The sequence below is a fragment of the Podarcis erhardii genome (assembly GCF_964252035.2).
Source record: "Podarcis erhardii genome assembly, chromosome: 2".
NCBI classification, from domain to species: domain Eukaryota; kingdom Metazoa; phylum Chordata; class Lepidosauria; order Squamata; family Lacertidae; genus Podarcis; species Podarcis erhardii.
Genome location: NC_138498.1, coordinates 113,107,909 through 113,131,473, shown reverse-complemented (window position 1 = coordinate 113,131,473; position 23,565 = coordinate 113,107,909). Strand labels below are relative to the sequence as shown.

At 45.3% G+C, this 23,565-nt stretch overlaps 3 protein-coding genes and 1 pseudogene across 4 annotated transcripts in view; 2 read left to right on the top strand and 2 right to left on the bottom strand.

The window, feature by feature from the left end:
* Positions 1–23,565, bottom strand: part of LOC309336856 (zinc finger protein RFP-like) — a 210,231-nt gene that overhangs the window by 123,203 nt on the left and 63,463 nt on the right. The gene's annotated exons all lie outside the window — the stretch shown is intronic.
* LOC309336891 (zinc finger protein RFP-like) overlaps positions 1–23,565 on the top strand; it is a 106,564-nt gene that overhangs the window by 56,910 nt on the left and 26,089 nt on the right. Inside the window, exons 3-6 of the mRNA XM_081853370.1 lie at positions 1,509–1,604; positions 2,214–2,444; positions 3,157–3,179; positions 5,388–5,509. Of these exons, the coding sequence (XP_081709496.1) occupies positions 1,509–1,604; positions 2,214–2,444; positions 3,157–3,179; positions 5,388–5,509 (472 nt within the window). The remainder of the gene's footprint in view (positions 1–1,508; positions 1,605–2,213; positions 2,445–3,156; positions 3,180–5,387; positions 5,510–23,565) is intronic.
* Positions 7,165–9,366, top strand: LOC309337244 (nuclear factor 7, brain-like; annotated as a pseudogene). The gene has a single exon. The product of its transcript is annotated as a nuclear factor 7, brain-like (transcript).
* LOC309337185 (putative CENPB DNA-binding domain-containing protein 1) lies at positions 15,636–16,807 on the bottom strand. The gene is made up of 2 exons (XM_081853922.1): positions 16,148–16,807; positions 15,636–16,072 (listed from the first exon to the last, which is right to left on the bottom strand). Exons 1-2 carry the CDS (start codon positions 16,628–16,630, stop codon positions 15,779–15,781), a joined length of 777 nt encoding a protein of 258 aa, XP_081710048.1. The 5' UTR covers positions 16,631–16,807; the 3' UTR covers positions 15,636–15,778.

Sequence of the window (23,565 nt, the reverse complement as noted above, 5' to 3'; positions counted from 1 at the left end):
GTAGCCCATCTTGCATGCAGAAATCCTTAGCGTTTCTAGGTAGGGCTGGGAATATACAATGGTACTTCGGTTCTCAGACTTAATCTATTCTGGAAGTCCGTTCCAAAACCAAAGTGTTCCAAAACCAAGGCGCACTTTCCCTTAGAAAGTAAGGCAAATCAGATTAATCCATTCCAGACTTTTAAAAACAACCCCTAATTTTAACATGAATTTTACTATCTAACGAGACCATTGATCCACAACATGAAAATAATAATCAATGTACTTTACTATAAAATAAATAAGACAGTATTGTAGATGATAAAAATAAAAAAAAAAATTTTCTTTACCTGCACTGATGATAGTCATTGTTTGGATGGGGGGCTTTTATCTATTTCCGCAATCGCTCAACCAATCAATCAATCAATCAATCAGTAGCTGAACTGGGTTCCACACAGTCACAAAAACAAATTAACTGAAAAAGTCTCAAAAACAAAAACAACAAAATAAATAGCAAAAACAAAAGTGCCAAACTTAATCCATTCCAGAAGTCCATTTTACTCCTGAAATGTTTGAAAACCAAGGCGCAGCTTCTGATTGGTGCAGGCGACCCCCAGGGAAACAATAGCCACATTGTATGTTTGACTTCTGAAAAATATTCGAAACAAGGACCAAGGCGTTGGAATTCCAAGGCATTTAAGAACCAAGGAACCAATGTACTTGATCAGAAATCCAGTCAGTACAGCCAGTAGTGAGCTAGTTGGACCAGAGGTACATATAACTCAGTGTAAGGCCGCTTCCCCTCTTTCTAGATATGTCCCCAAACCCCAGAGCACAGGTATCAGGTATTAGCAATGTAGCCATGTGGCTCACAATTCTGCTGCAGAACCATATCAAAGCTTCCTATTAGCAGAGGCCTAGGAAGTTCTACCTGCAAAATACTGCAAGGGGGGAAAAGGAGGAGCAAATGTTGTGAAGTTATGAGGGGTAAAGGATGTTATTAGGGGCAGTCCAGTTTCTTCTGGGGGAACTCGATGGAACCAGCAGTGTGGCACTTCCTGTGACAACTTCAAGGTGAATACTGCAAGTTGTTTTTCTTAAAAGAAAAAGACAAAGAATGAGCTCTGAATAGGGCTGTGCACCAGCCACAACCTTTGGTTCGTACCCCAATTTAAGAACATGGTTTGGTGCAGAAAATGTGAGAGGGTGACTGAATTGGCTCAGGATCTGAATCCAAATCCCATACAGATATTCTGTTTTGTGCAAATCTGGTATATAAGAAAACTTTTTTCTTTTACGCTATTTCCCCATAATTTTGAGTCCCCTTGTTTCCCCCCATATTTAATCAGAAAATTAAATATTAGCTATATAAATATGCATATGTGAATCCTGATCTAATTCTACATTGAGAATGGAAGTTTCTTAGAAACTGTACATAGACTCCTTTCAAGCTTCGTGTTCTTGGTTTCCTGTTACAGTTTATATCTCTGCTGCCAAAACTAACCCAAATGCCTTTTCACCCACCCCAGGGTAAAATTCTGCGTCATTTGGAGTTCCTGAACAAACAGAGAGAAGAAATTCTGTCTTCTAAACTGACAGTGGAGACCGAAAGCCAGAATCTGCTGGTATGTAGGTTCAAACTTGTATAGCTTCCCTCTCCAGGATGGTTTTACTTGACAGAGTGAGGCCTTAATTCTTCACTTGCACAGTGTCCCAGGTCTGATCATTGGCATTATCAATTAAATGGATAATGGGTGGTAGAGTTGGGAAAGGTCTCTGCTTCAGATCTTGAAGAGCAGGACAGGCTAAAACTGGTAGGGCTGTCTAGGGGCCAATGTAGTCCTTGACTCCAAAAATGTCCACCCATGCCAGCATCAATCCTTTAAGAATGAACCCCACCAAGCCAGTCTTCCTCCTTCTCATCACTTCCTCACGGCCCTACTATTAGGCAGAGTGAGGTGGCCAAGGCAGGATGAAGATACCAGCAAATAGAGAGCAGCAGCAGGAGCTAATAGATCAGTAATAGGTGAGCAGCAGGAAAATACTGAGGACTGAGCCAAGCAAAGAGGCCGTGTCCTGCTAAGCCAGCCTGCCTGCCTCCCTCAGCTGTGACTGAACTTCTGTACCATTGTGAGTGTTGAAGTAAACATCAGCTGCCCTGCCAGTCAGCTTGCGCATATGGAATCAAAGGGACATCTAAATGTCTTTGTTTGGCCATGATTCTCTCCTTGCAGAAGCAGACAGACATGGAGAGGCAGAAAATCATGGCTGATTTCAAGCAATTGCACCAGTTTCTGGAAGAACAAGAACACCTCCTGCTGGCTAAGTTGAAGGAACTGGACAATGGGATCAAATCCTGTGAGGACCAACATATTGCAAAACTATCTGAGGAAATGGCCTCTATGGATGACCTTATCAAGGAGCTGGAAAAGAAACAGAAACAGCCAGCGACTGAATTCTTTCAGGTAAGAGTTGGCACAATGAAATAATCCAGGTTGTCCTCTGGGGAAGGGCTGTACCGCCACACACTCTGTTCATTGGTCTATACAGTGGTACCTCGGGTTAAGAACTTAATTCGTTTAGGAGATCCGTTCTTAACCTGAAACTGGTCTTAACCTGAGGTACCACTTTAGCTAATAGGGCCTCCTGCTGCCACCGCCCAATTTCTGTTCTCATCCTGAAGCAAAGTTATTAACCCAAGGTACCATTTCTGGGTTAGTGGGGTCTGTAACCTGAAGCGTCTGTAACCTGAAGTGTCCGTAACCTGAAGCGTCTGTAACCCAAGTACCACTGTAGAAGTATTTACAGTAGGCGTGTGCACTTCAGGATTTGGTTGATATATAAGCAAAGGGAAAAGTAATAAACTGCTGGAAGGAACTGGGTTGGTCAAAGAAAGCTTGGCAAAAACAATGAGTCCATTTAATGTCCGTTCAAATTGCATCTTGTTGGTGTCTCCAGCCTGCTCCCCCTTAAGGCTCTAAAGTGGCAAGGACTGAGAGCAGCTTCTCACGCCTGCCTTGCCCAGTGGGGCCTGTGGTCCCTGGACTAGCGCGTTGTCTCTGCAGCAAAAATTGTGTTATACATAGAAAAATACACTATGTCCCCTCTGTGAACTGATGTGTGGGAGGGGTCTGGTGCAAAGGACTGAATTTCTCTCCTTCTGTCTCTTCCATCTAGAATATGAGAAGCATCCTGGAAAGGTATGTGGCTTTGTTATGAATATGAATAATATTATTTTTTAATTTTATTAAAAAATATATATTAATAATATTAATTTCTTTCATTGGAGGTAAGGGATAATTTAATTTGGTCTATACTTTTATGTGAACCAATCTACTTCACAGTTTACAGACCAATAAGCAGATCAGAAAACAGTTACCAATCTGCTTCACAATTTTACAAATTTTGTGATGCATTTTTTAAATCCAAACCAGCGTATCTTGTGTGGGGAAATGTACAAAAAGCGTACTGGGGGATGCCTAGAACAGCATACAAAAATGCATAAGATTGGGGGAGGTTATGCATATAAAATGCATAGTTTAGGAAGGAGTGATGATATTTCTTCATCTATTGTATACTTCATATCAGAGATGTTGTTGGTCTTGGATTATTAGATTTCTTATTTGCCCTCCACTGTCAGGGCAGTTGATGGATTAAAATACAATACAGTGGAACCTTGTTCCCAAACTTTATCCGTTCTGGGAGTCCATTTGACTCCTGAAGCAGTTTGGGAACCAAGGCACAACTTATGATTGGCTGCAGGAGCTACCTGCAGCCAACCAAAAGCTGTGGAAGCTGTGCCAGACATTCGGCTTTCAAAGAATGTTCCAAAACTGGAACAATCTCTTCTGGTTTTTGATCGTTTGGGAGTTGGAACGTTCGGCTCCCAAGGCATTCAAGAACCGAGGTTCCACTGTATTAAAAATAGTTTAAAAACATATTGTTGTTGTTGTTGTTTAGTCATTTAATCATGTCCGACTCTTCGTGACCCCATGGACCAGAGCACGCCAGGCACTCCTGTCTTCCACTGCCTCCCGCAGTTTGGTCAAACTCATGCTGGTAGCTTCGAGAACACTGTCCAACCATCTCATCCTCTGTTGTCCCCTTCTTCTTGTGCTCTCCATCTTTCCCAGCATCAGGGTCTTTTCCAGGGAGTCTTCTCTTCTCATGAGGTGGCCCAAGTATTGGAGCCTCAGCTTCAGGATCTGTCCTTCCAGTGAGCACTCAGGGCTGATTTCATTAAGAATGGATAGGTTTGATCTTTTTGCAGTCCATGGGACTCTCAAGAGTCTCCTCCAGCAGGAACCTGCAAGCCACTCCAGTATCCTTGCCAAGAAAACTCCATGGACAAAGACAACAGGCATATAAAGGTTTCCCTTCATTGATCACTGCCTTGCCATGGCAAGGGGGCTTGAATAACTCAGAGAAACTATACTCCCTCCCCCCGCATTATACTTCATTTTCCAGTTTGTCATAGGTCTTTGTAATGGTCACAGGGCAGACAATACCATTTGCTGCTATCACAGGGCTCATCCACACATCTGCTTTTCCTGTGATTTCTAGGCAGATGTCTGAGAGGCTTTTCTTTTGTCCCACCGCTTTTCCTGGGAAAACCTGCTTCTTATCACTGTATTGGAAGAAACATAAATCAGCAGAAAACCCCACAAATGTTTGCTTCTATTCAGCTTTCAATCCACAGAAAACCCGACTGACCTTTGTTCCAGTTACAGATAGGTAGCCGTGTTGGTCTGCCATAGTCAAAACAAAATAAAAAAATTCCTTCCAGTAGCACCTTAAAGACCAACTAAGTTAGTTCTTGGTATGAGCTTTCGTGTGCATGCACACTTCTTCAGATACACTGAAACAGAAGTCACCAGACCCTTTTATATAGTGAGAAGGTGGGGAGGGGTATTACTCAGAAGGGTGGTGGGAATGGGTGATTGGCAGATAGCTGTGATGAGCCTGTTGACGACTCTACCTATTGCAGTCGTTAAGAGTTGTCAACAGGCTCATCACAGCTATCTGCCAATCACCCATTCCCACCACCCTTCTGAGTAATACCCCTCCCCACCTTCTCACTATATAAAAGGGTCTGGTGACTTCTGTTTCAGTGTATCTGAAGACGTGTGCATGCACACGAAAGCTCATACCAAGAACTAACTTAGTTGGTCTTTAAGGTGCTACTGGAAGGAATTTTTTTATTTTGTTTTGACCTTTGTTCCGATTCAGTGGTAAACAGCAGGGACTTTCCTGGGGAAAGCAGGGGGAATGAAAGACAAACCTATCGTGGACGATCCCTTGGTATCTTCCTGCTGTTCCCACTTTTCTCCTTCATTCTGATGACTGAATTAAGAATGACTTGAGAATGACCTGATGGAGCACAATAAACCTCACTTTCTTCTTCCTAGGTGTAATGAAAATAAAAATAAAATCATGAATGCAATAGCTTTTCCTCCTGGATTAAAAGAGCAAATAGATAAATTCTCTAAAATGCATCCTTTTTTGGAGAAGGAGACCAAGAAATTCAAAGGTAATAAAGATCATTGTATGATGTTTTAGATTGGGGATAGATAGATCAATAGTTCGATAGATAGACATAGTTGCATGCCATGCCAATTTCCAAACGGTGAATATTCCAGGGGTCCTGGGCTGCTTCCCATTAGATACCTGATATCTTGACATTTGAGGATACTATGTGAGGGTCAGTTTAAAATTCTGGGTGAACTTTTAGTCTTTGGCATTGATTGCAACTTGAAATATACTCAGAGTCGCAAAGTGATTTCATGCTCTTTATTCAGCTCATAGTGGTGAGGAGGAATCAATGCAAGTCCCCTCAAAGTATCTGCTTTATATACATTATTTACACAATGGGCTGCACATGATTGGCTAATTCCGGAATTCTACTGTAAGCCAATCAGGTTGTGGATTCACTTCTATCTGGAGTATGACTGGGTGGTTCCTGCTAACCAATCATACTGCTGCATTGTTCTAGGCCCAATCAGACTGCTGCATTCTGAATCCTATTGTTCTAGGACCAATCAGACTGCTGCAGTTTGGATCCTATTCAACTCAGTACATAACACAACTCTTATTTGAGTGCGCCCCCCAAAAAAAAATGCTGTCAGAGCTGCCTCTAGGTCCCAGCTCACAGAGGACCAACGCCAGGCTGATGTAATGTTCAAAAGTCTTTATTGAAGTTTAGTTTCCATTTCAAAGCCAGAGCGTGCAGCCCTACGTCTTAAACCCTAGATCGGCGAAGTCCCGTCTGAATCTCCTCCCCTTCCGCACCAGTTTAAGATCCTAGCCCTGCTCCACCTTCTGCGCTGCTCTCTCCTCCTCTGGGTCCTCCTGCCCTCTGGGGCATTGCCCTTTCTGGACTCTTCCGACGCTGAGTCGCTTAGCTCCTCCCCCTGCCTCCGGCGGGCTTTAGGACCGGTTCCCAATCCTCATTCTCTGCTGTCCCGCGCTCCTGTACATTTGAACTTGCTTCTCGCGCCAACCCAGTGACCTTTCTCCTAACCGTTACACTACTTCTATCACTGCTTCCCTCTTCCGTGACACTGGCCGGATCTGACCTCCCCTCCGTTGTCCGACTCTCCGAGGGAGGCGTGGTCAGCCCTGCCTCGTCTTCTCTCACTGGTGGGGAATGCACTGGCCCCGATACCTGGGACTCTTCCCCCCCACTCTGCTCTGGTGGGGAAGCTGGTCCTGATTTCCAACTACTGCTCTGGGAGTCCCTGCTGCCCCCTTGCTCCTGGGGCGTTCCCCTTGGGACCCCCCTGCCCCTGGCCACTGGCGCCCCCTTCTGTGAATCTTCCGATTCGCTGGAGAGGCTCATGGAATCCCTCGGACCACTGTCCCCTCCTACGCTCCCCTCGGATTCCTCCCCCTCGCTCTCCATCTCCCATCTTCCCTGTGCCTCTGCTCCTGAGCCCCTGACAAATGCTTTCATAAAACTTAATGCTAATGCTGAAAGAGGGAGAAAGATGGAATGCTATGAACACTCTTGCAAACATTCTAAATCTAAAGTATTGCCCTTGGCACCAAGTCTGAGTATTGACTTCTTCCTTATATCACTTATTTCCCTTAGATGTTGTGCTCTCTGGGCCTCAGGAAGAGGAAGTCATGACTGTAACCTACCTCGGTCACCAAGTACCTTTCAGGGGTGCAAGGCGGAAGGTTTAGTATTCCCATGTTTCATTTTTTTTTCCTTTTGGGAAATGAGAGACAGCAGAGACTGTGGTGTCTTTGGGATATATAGTTTATTTACACATATATACAATCTGTGCCCACAATGGAGGGGTTCACAACACAGACACCCCAAGAGAGTCTTGTTTCTCCCATAGCCACAGTCTTGGATTCAAAACAGGAATTAACCATCTTGCTCTGATTCTCTTTCTGTCTTGCTGCCTTTTACAGCCTGTCACATTCCTAATCATTTCCTTTCTCTTGTAGGTCCAGGGATGGTAATTCCTAAACGAGTATTAGTAGTGTATGGCCAAACAACAGCCCAAGCAACATATGGCCAAGCACCAACCTGAGAAATATATATGAAGCCACCATCGTTTGCCTCCAGATTCTCAACAAGCACATATTTGAACCAATCATGCGTTGACCCCGTATTCTCAAATAAGAACATTAGTTGTTGTTTCTATGTTATGGGAGTTGAGAGAATCATCTCAGGGACTCATTCCTGGGTATTGGATGTGGGGAACGAGAACTTCTGGGCTGTAGGGGTTGTCAAGGAGTCTTTAAAGGAGTACAATATTGTCAATTTGAATCATGAAATTGGCATCTGGGATATTGGGAAGATTCCTAATGATGCATATTATGCTTCCACTTATCCTGGAATATCTCTGGGACCATCACCCTCGATCCACACGGGACCCCTTAAGTTCAACCCAAAAGGGATTCAGCCAAAGAGGATCCGTGTGCTTGTGAACTATGAAGCAGAATTAGTAATCTTCTATGATAATCTTCAGATAATACTCTCTTCACCTTCAATGCTTCGTTCTCTGAGGAGGAAATCAGCTCCTTTCTCTGTGTGGGGAAATGAGAGGAGGTTGCCATTTGGTGCAAACTTGACAGGCCAGCGGGAGGTGCCAAGTCCTTTAAAACCAGGGATGGGTGGGGAAGTTTAAAAAACAGCATGGGGGTAAGGAGGAACTGGATCCCCCCCATACTTTCCTCCCCCAAACATCTGGGGAAAGAACTTTTTTTGGGGGGGGGGGAGTATGTGTGGTGTGGAAAAGGCTCAGGATATTAAGTCCCCGCCCCAAACTGCCAACTTCTTTAGAGGGAATTAGTAACAGTCTGACTCTATCATGCAGTATTATTGCTGTCAAGTCTGAATGGGCCCTGCAGGCTTTCCCCTCCAAATAGAGTTCTGTTGTGGGAAACAAAACACATGAAAACTGCCATTCAGACACAGCTTCAGAGGGAAGTAGTAGCTGAAGAGGGGAGGCTTTCCAACAAGGAACTGGCATGAGGCCCTGATCCAGATTGGCAGCGTGCTTCGGATCACAACCCCATAGCTGTATTTTATTTGGAAAAGAAACACACAAAATAGAAGCACGATTAAAAAGGAATTGTCTGCAAATACATGATACACAAATAGAGATTGATATGGGGGCATTTAAATGATCCCCTGTTATTTCCAGATTTGGATGGTTTTATGTGCTTCAAGTAGTTCTTCTATTTCTTTTTAGAATTTTTAATTGTTGTCACCTACGCGACCTAGGGATGTGGGTGGCGCTGTGGGTTAAACCACAGAGCCTAGGACTTGCCGATCAGAAGGTCGGCGGTTCGAATCCCCGCGACGGGGTGAGCTCCCGTTGCTCGGTTCCTGCTCCTGCCAACCTAGCAGTTCGAAAGCACATCAAAGTGCACGTAGATAAATAGGTACCGCTCTGGTTCGCCAGAAGCGGCTTAGTCATGCTGGCCATATGACCCAGAAGCTGTACGCCGACCTGGAAGCTAGGCCAGTAAAGCGAGATGAGTGCCGCAACCCCAGAGTCGGTCACGACTAGACCTAATGGTCAGGGGTCCCTTTACCTTTACTTTACCCTAGGACCTGATGTCGAAAGGTGTGCAAGAAAGCTTGCAAATAAATAAAATAATTCCACTTACTGCATTTCTGCGTGCCATTAATCACTTAATGTCCAAGCTGCTCAGGGAATTTGCAGAACCACTGTTAAGTATCTCTTGTTTGAACCCGTGGAGGACAAGATGCTCATGTCTGCTCTTATATTGTAACTCTTAAACTGCTATTGCTTTATTTGAGTTTTCAATATATGAAATAAAGAAGGGCTCCATGGTCTGAACCAGGAGGAGTCTTCTGAATGTATGTGATTTTAAGTGAAATAAAAATCAAAACAATTCATAGAATCATAGAATAGAATCATAGAATCATAGAGTTGGAATAGACCACAAGGGCCATCGAGTCCAACCCCCTGCCAAGCAGGAAACACCATCAGAGCACTCCTGACATATGGTTGTCAAGCCTCTGCTTAAAGACCTCCAAAGAAGGAGACTCCACCACATTCCTAGGCAGCAAATTCCACTGTCGAACAGCTCTTACTGTCAGGAAGTTCTTCCTAATGTTTAGGTGGAATCTTCTTTGTTGTAGTTTGGAACCATTGCTCCGTGTCCGCTTCTCTGGAGCAGCAGAAAACAACCTTTCTCCCTCCTCTATGTGACATCCTTTTATATATGTGAACATGGCTATCATATCACCCCTTAACCTCCTCTTCTCCAGGCTAAATTCCTCTATGTTTGAAATGACTGGCTTAACATTTAAGATTTAACATTTCCCAACATGACCCATGTTGATGTGGTTGAGGCCAGTCTAATTTCCCTGGGGCCAGGGATCCCCTTCATGTTTCCCCTTCATGCACCCAGGTCTCTGTCACACAACCCAGGTCAGCCCCCTGCAAGGTAAAGAAATCTCGTAGGGTGGCGGTTTTGTTGCCTATAGACCTGGCTTTGCACAACACCAGTGACGGAGGTGGGTAGTCCCTGCTCACCCTACCTTTGTCCCTCGGGATGGGGCGCAGGTTGGAAGGGGTACAAGTATATCCATCTCTCATACCCCTTCACCTGTAAGATCTGCCCCACCACCATACATCCCTTACCCTTCCATGGTAGTAATTCCAAGCCCCATGCTTGCCTCCTTTGATGCCATTGGTGTTATTATTAGAGCCTTATAAGTTGTGGCGGTGAGTATGGGACCCGCCCCCAAGCCCAAGGTGGGAAATGGGCTTCAAGGGGGAGCGGTCCTCCCCAATACTCACAGGCAGAGCAGCAGCAGAAGTGACCACCCATTGGTGGTGGAGTGACCCCAGAAGGGCTTCATCAGCTTGAGCTCTTACTACTGAAATTTGCCTCTTGTCTCACCCAATTTCAAGGAACTGGTTCAAATTTGATCTGACAAACAACTGGTTATTATTGTGATACAAAATGTAGCTGCTTATTCACATCCTCCTGGTCTGACAACAGGGCAAGCGAATGGGAGTCTTTGTGTACTTTGTAAACAGCAGTCAAGGAAATGTATGTAAGCTCAAACAGGCCAGACTTCTGTCACATTCTGGTCTTGTTTGTTTTGGGGGAAGTTCCCGCGCACTGAAATTTAAGTTCCATTCCATTTCCTTTCCTTTAACACCTGCGCGAAAGCTAAATACAGATCACCACAGTAACATGCAAAACAAGAAGAGTCATGTTCCTATGCCACGTCCTTCAGCAGTTCATACATGCTTCAGCTGAGCTGGAGATCAGCAGTCCTCTTGAATCAGGCCAGAGATTCATCAAAGATACCCTCAACAGGCGACTGACTGGTAATAATTCAGGGGCATTCTCAAAGAGATGGATTGGCTTATTGTGGGAAAGTTTCTGGGACAAAAACTCTTGTTTACATGCCTGCTCGCAGATCCAGAGAGTAACTCACCCACTGAGCACGGAGTCTCTGAGATCTGTGCAGCGCAGGAGTGCCAACCGGTCTCCCTTCTCAGGGCTCTTTATCCTTAAACCCAACTTGGATTGGGTGCTCCTTCAGATACAGACAGTGTGGTATAGTGGTTACGGTGCTGGACCAGGATGGGGAGTTCAGGGTAGACACACACAATAAAAACACATGAAATCATAAACTTAAGCAAACACTCGTGTGCTTTTTAATTTTTTTCTTTGGGCTTATTTACTTTAATTTTATTTTGTTCTAAAAGCCTAACCATATAAGCTACGGTTACGGCGCATTAAAAAGTCAAAAGTCAGTTGTCCCCAAATCCTGTTAACATTTGGGACTGGAGCAACAGTGTTTGCAGGAAGATTCTGTAACAGGACCTGGGGGTGGGAGACAGGCAACCAATTCCTCCCTCATTGATTCCTTCTCAAGTAAGATATCTGTAGATTGTTTTTCTCAGTCTTTACTTCCTTCCTCTTCCTGCTCCAGTCAGTTAGTATTAGACTTTTCATCAGCCTTGTGATGGCCACACGGCTCTCGCTCAAATTTTCCTGGGGACTGTAGTTAGTTAAGGGTGCTGGGCAGTGTAGCTTTTTGGGGTAAATGGCCATTGCCAGGATTCTTTGGCAGAAACCATGCTCTTTGAATGCATGGTATGGATGTGAAGCTGCACACTGTAAGGTTTCTTCCGGCTTATGCTGCTGCTTTGCAAAGACTATGAGTCACCCAGCGGGAGGGAAAGGCCCAACCTTGGACTTGAAACTGGAGAAACGAAACTAAGCCTTTTATTCGCATTTCAGGCAGATGAAATGGCAGACGAGAGTCCAGTCCAGAACCTCTGTGAGGAAACAACGTGCCCCATCTGCCTGGAGTATTTCACAGATCCAGTGATCATAGACTGCGGTCACATTTTCTGCCAAACCTGCATCACCGAGGCTTGGGGAAGATCGGACCAAGATGCTTCTTGCCCTCAGTGCAGGGAACCTTGTCAGCAAAGGAATGTCAGGCCCAACCGACAACTGGCGAGCATTGTGGAAATAGTCAAGAAATTCAGCCTTCAGATGGCCAGAGGGGCCGAAGCGCTGGGAAGGGTTTGTGAGAGACACCAGGAGCCCCTGAAACTCTTCTGCGAAAACGATCTAGCACCCATCTGTGTGGTGTGTGACAAATCCAAGGAGCACAGGGACCACAAGGTGATCCCAAAGGAGGAGGCCTTTGAGGAGTATCAGGTAGGGAGCTGTAGGATTGGGGACCAGACTTCCAAGGGATGCTCAGTTATCCTAGGGATGGGGAAAATATTCAAGGACACATTCTAGACAGGCAAAAAAAAGACTCAAGGACATTGCCCCAAACCCCTGGGTGAAGGGGCTGTAGCTCAGTGGTAGAACATTTGCTTTGCCAATGATCAGTCTTTAGCATCAGCAGTCAGGAGCACTTCAGCCCTGTTTCTGAGTCTGTTTGAAACTTGAAACCTCAATTTCTTAATGTTGTTGTTTAGTCGTTTAGTCGTGTCCGACTCTTCGTGACCCCATGGACCAGAGCACGGTTTAAAACTTTTTTGAGTTTCTGCCCTGTTTTTGAGTTTGTTTGAAACTTCAAACCTTAGTTTTGTATTACTATTGCTTGGTCCTCTTAAATAGGGCTATGTTTAAAACTTATCCACGAGGTTTTCATACCTTTCTTTAACATCAGCAGCCTGGAGCCCTTCAGCTCTGCTTTGAAACTTAAAACCTCAATTTTTTATTACTACTGCTTGGACCTCTTAAAAAGGGCTATGCTTAAAACTTGTCATTGAAGTTTTCATACCTTTCTTTAACATCAGCAGCCAGGAGCGCCTCAGTCCTGTTTTTGAGTTTGTTTGAAACTTCAAACCTCAATTTCTTATTACTACTGCTTGGTTCTCTTAAATAGGGCTATGTTTAAAACTTGTCATTGAGGTTTTCATACCTTTTTTGTAAACTCGAGGAAGCATTTTCAGCCCTGCTCTTGCGCTTGTTTGATATCACTTAAAATCTTATAATTTCTTTATTTCTTTCTGAGGAAACTGATTAGTTCAGTGAAACGAGTTTTGTAGCTGGCATCTCGTAAAGTCTTTGTTTAATTCTAGTTCATTTTTTGATTCTCGTTTCGGGGATTTTCTTTTGTTTTGTGTAATTGCCAATTATCTGAGCTGGTGTAAGTCAGCTTCCTATTTTTCTGTTAAAATCCATTCTTCAAATAAAGGCTGCTGGTTCTGTCAGTGTAAAGTTCTAGAAAGATTTATTCCAAAGGTCAGCCATAAATGAAACGTATTCTAGCTTCCATGTTCCTCAGGACTGCAGCCATAGAAAAAGTAACAAAGTCCAATATCCAAAGTTCAGTCTTCTGGCTGTATTCAGCACTAAACACATGAGCAAGCTCCATAGCACATAAGCAAGGGACAACAAACTGAAGCTCCATCCAGACAAGACTGAGGCACTGTTAGTGGGTGGTTCCCAGACCAGATGAGTGGGAGATCGCCTGCTCTTGATGGGGTTACACTTCCTCTGAAGGAGCAGGTTCGTAGCTTGGGGGTCCTCCTGGATCCTTTGCTGTCACTCGAGGCTCAGGTGGCCTCTGTGGCCCAGAGTGCCTTCCATCAGCTTCAACTGGTGGCCCAAGTACGTCCCTATCTGCACAGGGATACCCTAACTACTATTGTCTATGCTCTGCTAACCTCAAGGTTAGATTACAGTGGTACCTCAGGTTACATACGCTTCAGGTTACAGACTCCGCTAACCCAGAAATAATGCTTCAGGTTAAGAACTTTGCTTCAGGATGAGAACAGAAATTGTGCTCCGGTGGTGCGGCAGCAGCAGGAGGACCCATTAGCAAAAGTGGTGCTTCAGGTTAAGAACAGTTTCAGGTTAAGTACGGACCTCCGGAACTACTTAAACCGATGTACCACTGTACTGCAATGTGTTATAGGTAGGGCTGCCTCTGAAGACGGTTCGGAAACTTCAGCTGGTGCAGAATTCAGCTGCCAGGTTACTTGCCAGAGCAAGACGGTTTGAGCGTATTACACTGATCCTGGTCCTACTGCACTGGCTACCAATTAGTTCCTGGGCCCAATTCAAAGTGCTGGTTTTGACCTATAAAGCCTAAAATGGCTCAGGATCGCATTACCTCAAGGACCGCCTCTTCCCATATGAACCTACCTGGACCCTGAGATCACCTTCTGAGGCCCTCCTTTGTGTGCCCCCTCCTTGAGAGGTCCAGAGAGTGGCAACACAAGAACAGGGCCTTTTCTGCAGTGGCTCCCTATCTGTGAAATGCTCTCTCCAGGGAAGTTCGCCTGGCGCCTTCATTATACTGTACACCTTTAGGTGCCAGGCAAAAATATTCATTTTTAACTAGGCCTTTGGTTGATCTGATTTTCATCCTATGCCCTTTTAAAATGTGGTTCTTTCTTGGGGGTGGTGGTATGGGGTTGTTTTTATTTTGATTATATATTTTGTGGTTTTATATTCTGATTTTGTTCTGTGTACCGCCCTGAGTTCTTCAGGTATAGGGCAGTATATGAATTACCGTATTTTTCGCCTTATAGGGCGCACTGGCCCATAGGGCGCACCTAGGTGTTTTTTTTGGGGGGGGATAAAGAAAAAGAAATTATTTCCCCCCCGAGGCGAGGTGCTGGGGCGGGGGAAGCCCGAGCTTCCCCCGACCCCAGCCCCCAGAATAGGCTGCTGTCCGCAAGCCTTGGGAGCCTGGCGGGAAGTTGCGCCGGGCTCCCAAGGCTTGCGGAGAGCTTCCCGAAGCTTGGAGAGCGAGAGGGGTCGGTGCACACTGACCCCTCTTGCTCTCCAGGCTTCAGTGAAAGCCTGCATTCGCCCCATAGGACGCACACACATTTCCCCTTCATTTTTGGAAGGGAAAAAGTGCGTCCTATAGGGCGAAAAATACGGTAAGTAAGTGTCGCAGTAGCCCGATCTTACATGCAGAAATCCTTAGCATTTCTACGTTGGGCTGGGAATATACTGGACCTGAAATCCAGTCAGTACAGCCAGTACTGAGCTAGTTGGACCAGAGGTACAAATAACTCAGTGTAAGACCGCTTCCCCTCTTTCTAGATATGTCCAAAAACCCCAGAGCATAGGTATCAGGTATTAGCAATGTAGCCATGTGGCTCACAATTCTGCTGCAGAGCCATATCAAAGCTTCCTATTAGCAGAGGCCCAGGAAGTTCTACCTGCAAAATACTGCAAGGGGGAAAGGAGGAGCAAATGTTGTGAAGTTATGAGGGGTAAAGGATGTTATTAGGTGCAGTCCGGTTTCTTCGGGGGGTACTCGGTGGAACTGGCACCTTTCCACCCCAAATGTGAAAATTGTGGCACTTCGTGTGATAACTTCGTGGTGAATACTGCAAGCTTTTTTTCTTAAAAGAAAAAAGAGTGAGCTCTTAATAGGGCTATGCACCAGCCACAACCTCTGGTTCGTACCTCAATTTAACTTTGGAAAAGAGCATGGTTTGGTGCAGAAAATGTGAGAGGGTGACTGACTTGGCTCAGGATCTGAATCCAAATCGGGTAAGATACAGTGGTGCCCCACAAGACGAAATTAATTCGTTCCGCAATTTTTGTCGTCTAGCGAATTTTTCGTCTTGCGAAGCACGAAATCCCATAGGAATGCATTGAAAATCAATTAATGCGTTCCTATGGTCAAAAAAAGTCCAAACAAAGCCAAATTTGGTACAACAACAGTTTATTAACTGCTCTTTAAAGTCACACATACTGTAAAGAGCAGTTCAAAAATTGAAGGGAAAATAAATTAACTTTATAAACATGACAGAAAAACATTTAAAAATCAACAAAGTGTACAGTACATTTTCTAAGACTCTGGGGGACCACTCGAAGAAGGCTCCTCTTCCACTCTTTGCTTCTTGGTCAAGAACCTGTCCATAGTCTGCTGCTTTATCCGCCTTTTCAGCAGCTCCCTGAAAGACGACATGACCCTCGTATCATAAAAGTTCCCAGCGTCATGTGCCACGTGCTTCTCATGGTGGTGTAGATCTGCAAAAGTCTGCACCTCCTTCCACTTCTGGCAAATGTCCCTCAGTCTTTCGGAGGACAGCCGTTCCTCAGTTGCTTCCTCCTCTTCCAGTGAGGCCTGCTCCTGCGCAGCCTCTGCCTGCAGAACGTAGCCCTCCGTCGTCACAACCTCCAGGAACTCCGCTGCAAAGTCTTCAGCCACAGGAACATCAGAACTGGCAGCCTCTCCATGCCTGACCACACTGTGGATGCCAGATCTTGTCTTGAACCGGTCAAACCAACCTCTGCTAGCCTTGAAGACTTCTGGCTCGGCTGAGGTTCCTGGCTGTTCCCGGATGAGGTCAGCGTGCAAGGCCTTGGCCTTCTCACAAATGACGGCCTCAGACACTGTGTCCCCTGCACGCTGCTTCTCTTCTATCCAGATGAGCAGCAACTTCTCGACCTCCTCCAGGACAGCTGGGCGGTTCTTCACGATCCTGGTGACTCCCTTGGCTGCATCAGTCGCCAGGATCTTCTCCCTCATCTTCAGGATGGTCCCGATGGTCGATGGGTTCCTGCCGTACTCCCTGGCGATGTCCGTCACACGCATTCCGCCGTCGTGCTTCCAGATGATCTCCTTCTTCATTTCCAGCGTCACCTTCTCCTTCTTCCTCTCGCCGGCCACCGCAGCAGCAGTCTTCTTGGGTCCCATGGCAGCACAGCTCCTACCTTCGTAAACTCAGAAACAGAAAAAAAAATCAGTGATGTGCTTCAAACCCAAAAAATACAAAAGCAGCCAGCCACCCACCACACAGAAATTAAAACCCAGAACCAAGGCCTTGAATCCCAAGCACCCCAACCCCAAATCCAAAATCCAAAAACCCCCAAAAAAGTTTTAAAAGTTTAGCTTACCAAATGGATGAAAGAGAAGTTCTGGAAAAGCTTCAACAATCAACCACTGACGTCCTCAGAAACCTCAAATGGCTGCAAAATAAGTTTAGGAAAAGCTTCAAAAATCACCAATGTCTTCAAAAACCTCAACTGCTCCCACAGACACGCACCAACCCACCCACAACACAGAAATTGCAAACCCCTCCCCAACTGCTCCCCCAGCCCCTCCCCAACTGCTGCAAACCCCTCCCCAACTGCTTCCCCACCCAGACAAAAAAAAATTTCAAAAAATAACAACATGGCCAGCACTCAGAAATTCAAACTCAGAAAATTTTTCAAAAAAAATCAACCTGGCCCAGTGGTCACAGAAAATCATAAAAATTCCCAAAAAAGGCCCACAAGCCCCCAGATTATCGCAAACCCCTTCCCAACACCAAGTCCTTGAATCCCAAACACCCCAACCCAAAATCCAAAACCCCCCAAAAAAGTTTTAAAAGTTTAACTTACCAAATGGATGAAAGAGAAGTTCTGGAAAAGTTCTGGAAAAGTTTTGGAAAATCTTCAAAAGTGAGCAAAGTCTGAGAAAAGGCTACCAAACCACGTGCTAACAGTTGCTCCTCGAAGTCAAGTCGCAACTGCAGCTGCTCAAGCTAAGCACCCTTGGTTTTAACGGTTTTTACACAAAGGAAACAAAGTCGCGAGACGTTTTCGTTTTGCGAAGCAAGCCCATAGGGGAATTCGTCTTGCGAGGCAAATCGCGGGCGAAAAAACCTTTCGTCTAGCGAGTTTTTTGTCTTGCGAGGCATTCGTCTTGCGGGGCACTACTGTACTCTGTTTTGTGCAAACTTGTGTGATAGGAATTTTATGGTCTTAGATATATGGTAATGTTCATAAGTGTACCAACCAAGCACATACATAGATCAGCACAGGAAGGCCAACCTGGAACCATTCTGATTCCTAAACTGACAAATGTTTTCTCTGCAAGGTCAAAGTGGGAAACCTCCCCATTGTCTCTTTCCTCACAAATCCTGTCTTAAGGACACATTTAAGATATGAATAGGGTGTGAGCCTGTGACTTGGCCCAGGAACTAAGTATTTATCACTACAAACGACTGGCCAGGCTCCCCAGGCAATCCAATCAAGTAACCTGCCAGACAGGAGATAAATAACAACAGGAGAAAAACAATATTCAAATTTCTGTTTTAGACCGCTTTTTGTGATGTAGGTGTGATGTATCTGAGGGGTGGTCTTAGGTTACACCCCTTCTGTGGTGTATGTATGATGTTTCTGGGGGTGGTCTTGATCCACAGGGTGGCAATTTCAAAAGTCTTTATAAGGCCTTGTGCGCCATTGTTCTGGGTTCCTCCTCCTCTCCTGCGGGTGAGGGGAGCACCCTGTTGCAACAGATCAATAAAGATCAAGCTTACTAGCTGCTTTGCTTCCCAATATTCTCTGGTTGGCCTCTGCTATCTTCTCCTACCAATAGGGAACCTATGTACGGACCCTTTATAGGCTCTTGGATACCCCATAAGGGAAAAGGGCAATTTTTATTTACAACAATTTGTATATGAGCAAACATTTTATCTCTTACACTGTGTCCCCATAATTTTGAGCCCTCTTGTTTCCCCCCAGATTTAATCAGAAATTGAATTATTAGCTATATAAATATGCATATGTGATCACTGATTTAATTCTACACTGAGAACGGAAGTTTCCTAGAAGCTGTACGTAGACTCTTCTCAGCCTTCATGTTATTGGTTTCTTGAACACACACGGCTGTTACAGTTTATGAGTATATCTCTATTGCCAAAATTAACCCAAATGCCTTTTCACCCACCCTAGGGTAAAATTCTGAGCCATTTGGAGTTCCTGAACAAGCAGAGAGAAGAAATTCTGTCTTCTAAACTGAAGGGGGAGACCGAAAGCCAGAATCTGCTGGTAGGTGCAAACCTTCTTGCCTCTCCAGGATGGTTATATTGACAGAGTGAGGCCTTAATTCTGTGGTGGAGCCTATGCTTTGCTTGCACAGTGTCCCAGGCTTGTTCCAGTTTTGATCACTGGCAATATCCATTAAATGGCTATTGGCATGGCCAGATTTAGATGAAGAAGCCTGCTCCACTTGTGAGGCCCCTTCTCATCCCCCCCCTCCCACAGCTAGAAGAAAATGGAAGAGTGTTATAAACAAAATTGAGTGAAGCCAAGAATGATGATGGGTATTTAAAATTCTGCAAATTCATCAATAAGTTTCAGGTCAATATCTTCTTGGTATGCTTCCATCAGCAGTTCAACACCTTAATTTCTTGCTTAGATGCTGTCAAATCAGCAAGAATGGCAAACAATTATCAATACCGATGGACTATATTGTCTAATTTTGTTCGTGCAGCAGCCATAGACTTTTATTTTCTGTAATTCTATTACATATTCTCTGTTTAAGAATTGTTACGCCTGGAGTTTCTATTACAGCATGATTACAGGATTGGGACTATTGAAAGACCCCCCCCCCCCAGTGATATTGATTGACTACCTTCTCCAATTTTGTTCATACAATATTTACTTATTTTATTAATTGTATCTCTATCATACGTTCTCAGTTCAAGAATTGTGAAATAACACAGGTTATATATATTTTGTTAGAACATTATTGCTTAAAGGGAATAGAGAACAGCAGCAGCTTAGTAGATCAGTAGATTCGCAACAGGAAAATACTATAAAAAGAGCCCTTAAAAAAGAGGCTCCTCGGAGGAACATCGCCTGGCTAATGTTTTATCGATTTATTGATTTAAATATGCTGTAAACCGCTTTGAGATTTTTATTAAAAATATAAAGCGGTATAAAAATAAATAAAATAAAATAAAATGAGAAAGCCAAGCAAAGTAGGCGTGTCTTGCTAAGGTAGCCTGCCTGCTGCCCTCAGCTGTGATTGAAGTTCTGTACCATTGTTAGTGTTGAAGTAAAATATTTACTTCAACACTAACAATGGTACAGAACTTCAATCACAGCTGAGGGCAGCAGGCAGGCTACCTTAGCAAGACACGCCCTGCTTGTGCACATGGAATCAAAGGAACATCTGAATGTCTTTTTCTGGCCATGACTCCCTCCTTGCAGAAGCAGACAGACATGGAGAGGCAGAAAATCATGGCTGATTTCAAGCAGTTGCACCAGTTTCTGGAAGAACAAGAGGGCCTCCTGCTGGCTCAACTGAAGGAACTGGATGATGAGATTAAATCCTGTGAGGACCAACATATTGCAAAACTCTCTGAGGAAATGTCCTCTACTGATGACCTTATTAAGGAGCTGAAAGAGAAGCAGAAACAGCCAACGACTGAATTCTTGCAGGTAAGACTTGGCACAATTAAGTAGACCAGGTTGTCCTGCAGGGAAAGGTTGTACCAACAACCGCTCTTTCTATTGGTTTGTGTGGCAAGTTCCCACCCCTCCCAGTGGAATTAAAGACACATGACACAATTATTAACGTTAATGGACTAATTAAGGCCACAACTTTATTGGTTACAGGTGATGAGCAGTATTGGCTTAGGCATTGGTCCTAACCAACTATATCCGGCTTCAGCCCATCCGCTTGAAGTCCAGGAAGGGTTAACCACCAGCAAGGGGAGTCCTGCGGATGCACATCAACTAGGAGCTCCCCCGGGGTCACCGCTAGGGGTCCTGCCTTAGGTTTCAGACAGGGTCACACCCTCTGGAATCCTTTATCAGACTACCCTTCAATATGTGGGGCAGGTGATGGCGCTTCCTCCCCTCTTCCATCTACAAAACAATACCAATACCAATGCCTAACCTCCAATACCAATAAAGTTGTGACGATTTGCTACGAGGTAGGCGAAAAACCAAGTGGCTGGTGCCAATTTGCCAAGTGGAAAAATTCCTACCAGGCCCCTCAACGGCGACCAACTGAGGTCCATAGCAAGGTCAAGGAACAAAAACCTTAAAGGGCGGGAGTGTGGGAAACAGGAACAGTACAGGATACATTGTCAGTGGTAGCAGGTAGACATCTGCTCTCAGGCTGGCAGCACCAGTGGTGGGAGCCAGCAGCAGAGCATAGCCCGGGATCACTTGCATTTGGCAGACGATCCTATCCCAGGATGAAGCATAACCGGGGGTGGGGGTGGGGGTGAGGTTCTGGGGCAGAGAGGGGGGCCTACATGTGCATTTGGGGGGATTTTCAAATTTAGAAGTAAATGTCTGGGCTTTTGTAGTTTTTTTAATCAAGCACTTGGAGGAGAAAGAGAAGCAGCCAGTGACTGAATTCTTGCAGGTGAGCAATGGTGGAACAAAACCGTCCAGGTTGTCCTCTGGGGAAGGGCTGTACCACCACACACTCTGTTCTTTGGTCTATAGAAGTATTTACAGTAGGTGTGTGCACTTCAGTATTTGGTTGATATATAAAGCAAAGGGAAAAAGCGGCTTGGGAAAAAGGGGGGGGAAGGGAAAAAAAACCCCGCAGGAACTCGCAAGACATTTTCATCTTGCGAAGCAAGCCCATAGGAAATTTGTTTTGCGAAGCACCTCCAAAACGGAAAACCCTTTCGTCTAGCGGGTTTTCCGTCTTGCGAGGCATTCGTCTTGCGGGGCACCACTGTAAATCTAAAGTATTGCCCTTGGAGCCAAGTCTGAGTGTTGACTTTTTCCTCATTTCACCTTTTTCCTTAGACATCGTGCTCCCTGGACTTCAAGGAAAGAAAGGTACATTTCCAAGTCTGCCAGATCTTTAAACAACTTTTGCAGATGTGATATGGGAGGGTTTTGCACTTCAATCTCCCAGCAGCACAAGATTGCTGGGGTCCCAAGCTGCATCCCCTGGGTTCATATTTCCTTTTGGGAAATGAGAGACAGCAGAGACTGTGGTGTCTTTAGGATACAGTGGTACCTCTGGATGCGAATGAGATCCAATCCCGAGCCCCATTCACATCATGAGCAGAATGCAACCCGTGTCTGCACGTGCGCGGGTCGCAATTCACCGTGTCTGCATGTGCGCATGATGTCATTCTGAGCGTCTGCACATGCATGAGTGGCGAAACCCGGAAGTAACCCATTCTGTTACTTCCGGGTCACCGCAGGACGCAACCTGAAAATATTTAACCCGAGGCGTCTTTAACCCAAGGTATGACTGTATATGATATATTCACACATATATAGAATCTGAGCCTATGATAGAGGGGTTCACAACATGGTCACCTCAAGAGAGTCTTGTTTCTCCCATAACCACAGCCTTGCATTCAAAACAGGAACCCACCATCTTGCTCTGATTCCCTTTCCGTCTTGCTGCCTTTTACAGCCTGTCACACTCCTAAAATCTACTCTACTTCAAAACTCTGGTTTTGTCTTCTGACTATGCTGTTTCCTAGTTCTGCTGGATCTCTCAGCGGCCTTTGATACCATCGACCATAACATCCTTCTGGAACGTCTAGAGGAGCTGGGAGCAATGTTATACAGTGGTTCCACTCCCTCCTTCAGGGCCATGTCCATAAAGTGGGGGGGGGATGAGTGTTCAGACCCCTGGGCTCTCACTTGTGGGGTGCCTCAGGGTTCTGTTTTTTCCCTTATGCTTTTTAACATCTACATGAAGCAACTGGGAGCTATCACCAGGGGGTTTGGGCTGGGTGTTCATCAATATGTAGATGATACCCAGCTCTACCTCTCTTTTAAATTGGAACCAGTGAGGGCAGTGAAGGTCCTGTGTGAGTGTCTGGAGGTGGTTGGAGGATTGATGGCGGCTAACGGATTGAGGTTGAATCCTAACAAGACAGAAATACTGTTCTTGGGGGACAGGGTATGGCCTGGTGTGGAGGACTCCCTGATCCTGAATGGGGTAACTGTGCCCCTGAAGGACCAAGTGCGCAGCCTGGGAGTCATTTTGGACTCACAACTGTCCATGGAGGCGTAGGTCAATTCTGTGTCCAGGGCAGCTGTCTACCAGCTCCATCTGGTACGCAGGCTGAGACCCTAGCTGCCTGCAGAGATTTCCTTCCCCCAACTAAACAGCATCTTCCAAAGTTTGTTAAGGGGAAAACTCCTCACACACAGTTAAAGTAACCAAGTGTTTATTGTTTCCAGACATAAGACCAGTCCTTCTGGTCTTTGAAGTAAAGATACGTACAAGCAGATCCATTGACACTGATCACCATGCTAGCTAATGCTTCTGAGCAAAACTCACAGCCTCTTTCCCTGAGTCCTACAGAGTCGGACCCTGACAGCAAAGGGGACAGGGCACAGACAAGACAGACAGGATGAAAGCAATGCCCCAGAGGCTACTATTCCTGTCTCTACATGTGGGCATATTTCCTGGACCAGTGGGAGGGTGAATGACTCTACAAGTTGCACACTTGACCTGCTGGTGTTGCTATGACAACCCAGTGCACCCAGCACCCTTATCTCAGGGCATCCAGTCATGGGAAATGTGCTCCTCAACGCACGAGCCCCAAGCGCATTACAGCAACATGGAAGAGCTAAAATGGTCATATATTATGGCTAAATTTTAGATTTTGGCATGAACACACTTCCAAGCACTCCAAATCTAAAACATTACCTTGGAGCCAAGTGTGAGTCTTAACGTCTTCCTCATATCAGTTTTGTTCCTTAAGCAAATATATGGTTCCAGATTGGGCAGCGTTACTTCAGCTATCTGGATCCCCAGAAAAGAAAATGCATTTCCCGACGGTACATTTCCAGCTTGGGTAGAGTTCTTTGTTTTGGTTTTTACATGTGAGATTGGGAGAAGGGCTTAGCACAGGAGCACAG